The 5,722-nt window shown below is 37.4% G+C and overlaps 1 protein-coding gene across 1 annotated transcript; it reads right to left on the reverse strand.

Moving 5' to 3' along the window:
* Positions 1 to 2,961: 2,961 nt before the first annotated feature.
* Positions 2,962 to 4,891, reverse strand: LOC114316649 (AAA-ATPase At4g25835). The gene has a single exon (XM_028263334.2). It carries the CDS (start codon positions 4,691 to 4,693, stop codon positions 3,137 to 3,139), a length of 1,557 nt encoding a protein of 518 aa, XP_028119135.2. The 5' UTR covers positions 4,694 to 4,891; the 3' UTR covers positions 2,962 to 3,136.
* Between the last annotated feature and the right edge of the window lie 831 nt (positions 4,892 to 5,722).

The raw sequence follows: 5,722 nt of genomic DNA on the forward strand, positions 1-5,722 counted from the left end.
GAGATTTTTGATGGAGCATTGAGACTCCTTGAATGTTTATATGTTTACAGCTATTGAACCCCTTAGTTGTAATCAAGGCCCACATCTTGAAAGATATAAGCCCTTAGGGCATTTTTGTTGTATTTTCTTTTATTTCTCAAATTTCATATGTATTTTTAAATTCTTAAATATTACAGGTATAGTGCATGAATGTAAGCTCTTGTGAAGAATTTTATGAGAAAGACAATATTTTCTTTAATGAGTTAATTCATGCGAAATGGATTCAATTGATAACATACAAAGATTATTTAATAAAATTGATTATATAAATGTTCATAAATTTTAAGGGCGTTACATTATTAAATGAATAGATGCCCTTACCCTTTGATTTTGAGGGGAAAGGGGATGTTAGAGTTTGTTGTAGACTCATCTTCTTCATTGAAACATTTGGTGTGTAGAATGAGGGTTGGGGCGGTGTGTGTACAAGGATTTGAGTTAAGGGTATAATTGGATTGGTGTATGGGATGAGAATAATGACTAGTAATCAAAATAATATGTATGTACACGGAGAAAAATGATTTGCATAGTAGTAAATATGTGTAGAAATAGAATTTCCCTTATTTTGTCTTTATTGACTAAATTAATTCTAACTTTGCATGCCAAACGACCCTGAATAATATTTTAAGTAGGTTGAAGAACATTATGGAAGTAGTGGAAAAATATTAAGCCGAATGTGGTGTTATTTTTAAATAGGTCGGAAAATTTGTGAAAATACTTTTTTTTTTTCTTTAACGCGTATGACATTAGATTTAATGATTGTTTTGTTTTTGTATTAAGAATGTGATTAATGAAATTGTTTGCTCAGAAAAATTGTTATCTTGAAATTATATTATTTTATTTATTTATTTATTTTTTTTGGGACTGTTGCTTAGAAAATTTACCAATGTGACCGGCAGTGGGTGGTGACTATCAGTGACCAGTGGTGGTGCTAATATGTATAGATTGACAGATTAGATAGACATATTAGTGACACATGGACAGATAGGAGATGCAGTGTGGATACATAAGTGGACAAATAGATAGACAAATAAGTAGGGAGAATACAGTCTTTTAAATTGTTATTGTCCCTTTGACTCCAAAAAAAAATAGAATTTGGGAATATTGCCCCAAATTTTTTGAATTGAACTTATAATCGAAATGCCCAAATAGGAAACTAAAAATATGATTGAAATATTAGTTTCACACTAACTTTTATTTTATTTTTTTTAACTTTCTTAATTCTCACTAACTGAATCAAATATTTTTTTACAACAATAATATAAGTTTTTTTATTTATTTTTATTTTATTATTATTATTAATAATTAATAGTATCACTACATCATATTACCATTATAATTAACAATCCTTAAATATTCCTTGAAACATCTTGTAGTCCTTAAAACATCTTATAATTAATATTCCTTAAAACATCTTCCCCCCAAATTATAGTCCTAAATATTTTTTTTAATTTCATCTTGTAGTCAGGCTAATACAAACTGAAGACTCCAACTCTTAACTTCGTAATCAAATACAAGACTGAAAATTAAATTAGTAATAGGGGATTGTTTAGCAATGTTTGTTATTTTGCATATATATTGTGGGAGCTGAATATAGATATAACTAAAATGACAAACAGAGTACATCTAAGCCTATCTGAGATGGGCCGAATGAGCCAAAGCCTACTGAACTGAAAGTCATCACAGAGTAGACATAAAATACAGAGTGAGGAAAACGCCGAATTAAAGGTACTGTTGTCGTATGTCAAAGCCGAGTATATCATGTAAGTCGGCATGGTCCCATTAGGTGAAACCCGACTATCCCTTTCTAAAAAGTATAGTAGGGAGATGGATCCTGTCAGAGTGATGATGAAAGGCTAAGTTGTATGGAGAAAATATTAAGGAGAATGACTTTATAAAAGAAAAAGGGAGAGTGTAGGTAAGTGCTAAAAACCTTGTAACTCAAGATACCAAAAACACTAATCTTTTTACAGAGACTAACTTGCTCGTTAGAGTGTTGATTCCGGCACCACCGACCGGAGTTTTATTTCTATTTCAGGTGATAGTTGGGAAGATCCTACAAGGGTTTGTTTGGATTGAAAGAGTATTTCAAAACTATCTCCCCATATATTTATAAAAAAAATAATTTAAAACTATAAATGCAAACATGTGTAATATGTATTTTCCTTTAAAAAACTTGTAAACGGTTGAAAATATTTATTAAAACTTTATAACCACAAAAGGTTGTTTTTTCTTGTTTTGAAAAAATAATTGAATTTCTTTCTCCTTCTCTTTGCTTCCTTCGGCCTCCACCCACTACTCACCCCCTCTCCCCCCTTCCCCCCTCCCCACCATCACTAGTGCTCTTCTCTAGCCACTACTTCTCATGGTGGGCAACCATTGCTAGTCGCCAATCATCTCTTGTTGTAAATTACATTCAATCACCACCTCTTGTCGAAAATCACTTTTGGCCACTGTCTTCGACTGTCTTGTCTTGCTAGAAATTACCTCCAACTACCATCTCTAATCGTTGACCGTCACTTTAAGTCGACTTGTTTTTACAATAAATTTTTACAACATATGTGTGTAGTAAATAATTTTTTTTATATTAAAAATAAATGTAAATATATTTAATATTTTTATAAAGAAATGATATATACAAGCCCTTTTTTCTTTTTAAAAAGAAATACAAGCCTATTTTTTAGACCCCATGATGTGCAAGTGAGATGGTTGGTTTATAATTAAAAAATATATTTGAAAGAGAGTTACCTTAGATATTCTAATAGACTGTTATATCATTGGATTTATAACATAAATCTAATTTTTTTTTGGCTTAAATAGCATCACCCTTTTTATAAACATAAAACATAAAACTGTTTAGTTTTCTATTTTTTTAACCAAATTTCATCACTATGCATTTTTTTTTATATATATGATAGCATACACCAAGAAAGATTAATTACATCCACGTTAAGAGGTTAATCAAACATTTAAAACCACCCAAAATTTCTCCTTTCATAAGGGAGGTCCACCAAGTACCAAATCACACATTAACATTACAATTTGGTATGGTTCCAAAGGTCGGTTAAAGAGCTAGCAAAATGGTTACATTAGAGAAAGGTTACACGCCTCTCCTTCCAGAGTCTGACTTGGTCAAAGATTTAAGCCTCATTAAGAACTTGACTTTTCTCTCCCAAGTTGACCCATGCTCTTTCCTCTTCTTCCCTCCTATTCTCCCGGGCGAAGTCTCCCAATTCTCCGGCGACTCCACCAACCTCCGGTCAACACTTTCTGGCGTATTCACCCCTGCCTCCTCGTACTCTCTACTGCCCTCTATGAAGTCCACATTAGCACCCAAAATCTTGGCTTGCATCGCTGATATTACCGCCTTGATTGCCACATCAGCATCGCGACGATTCCTCAACAAGATCTCTCCGATCTGAGCTGGTGTGAGGGCCCCGCCCGACCTTATACAGCTCTCCGCCACGTCAAACAGCACGTGGGAGCCCACCCCCAAGTACTTCGCGACTAAAGCCTTGAATGCATGAGCCCCGCACGCGCCGAGGCTAACATGCACGTCCATGCGTCCACATCTAACGAGCGCCGGGTCAACATTGTCCCTGTGGTTGGTCGTGAAAACTATAATTCTCTCTTCACCACAACACGACCATAGTCCATCAGTAAAGTTCAGCAGCCCCGACAATGTCACCCGCCCATTATCCTCTCCATCATCGCTTGCATGCCGGCCCTTCTCACTGCGTGTTGCTTTCCTTGACATTTTCGACAATCTATCACCTGTTAAATCCACAGAACAATCAATGTCTTCTATCACAATGATAGAACGATTCGTAGTTTGAATCAACAAAGCTCTGAGCTCAGAGTTGTCTGAAACTTTCGTGAGCTCAAGATCATACACGTCATAGCATAGAAAATTAGCCATGGCGGCAATGAGGCTAGATTTTCCAGACCCGGGTGGACCGTACAACAAATACCCACGTTTCCATGCACGTCCGATTTTATGATAGAACTCTCTCCCTTCAGAGAATGCTCTTAGGTCCTCCATGATTTGTGTTTTTAAGTCAGGCTCGAGCGCGAGCGTTTCAAAAGTGGAGGGGTGGCGGAAGGGGACAGAGGCCCAGCCCGACTCGTATGAGCCGTGGCCATTGTTGGTGAAGAGTCTTCTCTCACGTGATACCCTCTCGAACTCCTCGGCACGTGATGTCACGTGATCGAGGTACGGGGTGAGGAGGGCGAGAGGGTGGTGGCGCTTGGGTAGCTTGAGGGTGAAGCTACGCTTCTCGTCGATGGAGTCCTGGACCGTCTCCACGTGGTGGGTCCACGAGAGGCGGTGGCGGTCGAAGGAGTCGTGGACGGTGTGATTGGGGGCGACCGTGAAGGCAATTCGATTGGAGGATTTGGAGCGGGAGAGGGTGAGGCGGCGACAGGTGGCGGAGGAGTTGATGGAGTTGAGGTAGAGGTTGACATGGCGGTAGAGGTCGTTGTGGTCGACGCCGCAGTAGCCGTTGAATTCGGGGATTTCGAAGTAGGAGTATGGGCTTAAGAAGTCTTGGAGGGATTCATAGAAGGAGTGTAAGAGTGAGAGAAGCTGAGAAGGCAAGATGTTTTGGAGGACTGTGAGGAGTCCTAGAAGAGACCACATTTGTGACAATATTTCCATGTTTGTTGTTTTGTTTTGGTGTAGTTGGATTGTGATTTTGTCTCTGTCTATGAGAGTGAGGGTTTTATATATATAGAGAGAGAGAGAGAGAAGAAGAAGAAGAAGAAGAAGGCAGAGAAAGAAAGAGAAAATTTAGGTTGTGAATTGTGAAGGTTGCTTTGTGGAATTTGGAGATGAATATTGGGTTGGGATAATATGTGATACAGAGAGATAAAGTCACTGTTTGAGGACTTACAAAAGCAGCAGCAAGGATAAAGCAAAAGATGAAGCAGATACGACTTCTTTTGCTTTTTTTTTTGGCATGAAAAGAATTTCCTAAGATTATTTTATCATGTTTGTGTTTGTGACACATATACAATTATTACCACAATAGATCTCCTATGAATTCCATTAATTTTTCATATTAAATAGTACACAAAATATAATATTAAAAAATTATGTTAATAAGTATGACATTAATTAAAATATTTTAATTATTTTGCCCAATTAATGTTTTAACTTGTAAAGCTGATTAGTTAAATTAACATGTTTAAGAGTCATGAAATTAAAATTTGTGTCAAAACTTTGCCATCAACCAGCTTCTGTATGCACCACCGAGAGTGGTGGCCCAGTGGTGAAGGCATTGCCTTCCCACAGTCATGAGTTAAGTTCGATTCCTGGGGGCATGAAAAATCCTAGATTTTCCAAAGGCTCGCTTCAGCGACCTCGCGCTGTACTCCGATTGCAACTTGTTCGTGGCTGGAGCGGTTGATGAGCTCCACTGGTGTCTCGGTGGTGGGTCCCTTCCTATGGGTTGGGTTTAATCAGGCTGGCAACCGGCTACCCCGGGGCCTGGGCCAACGCATGTAGTGATAACACCTGAGAACATCCTTTTTTGTGTTACAAAAAAAAAAAAAAAAAAAAAAAAAAAAAAAAAAAAAAAAAAACAGCTTATGTATGCTAAGTTGTGCCGGTTGACCCAACATGACAATGAGATGTGATTTGTAAATGATTTGTAGGTTTTATAATGAAAATTTTCAATCTGCATTG

Source organism: Camellia sinensis, chromosome 5 (genome assembly GCF_055761805.1).
Source record: "Camellia sinensis isolate YWXY chromosome 5, ASM5576180v1, whole genome shotgun sequence".
NCBI lineage: Eukaryota > Viridiplantae > Streptophyta > Magnoliopsida > Ericales > Theaceae > Camellia > Camellia sinensis.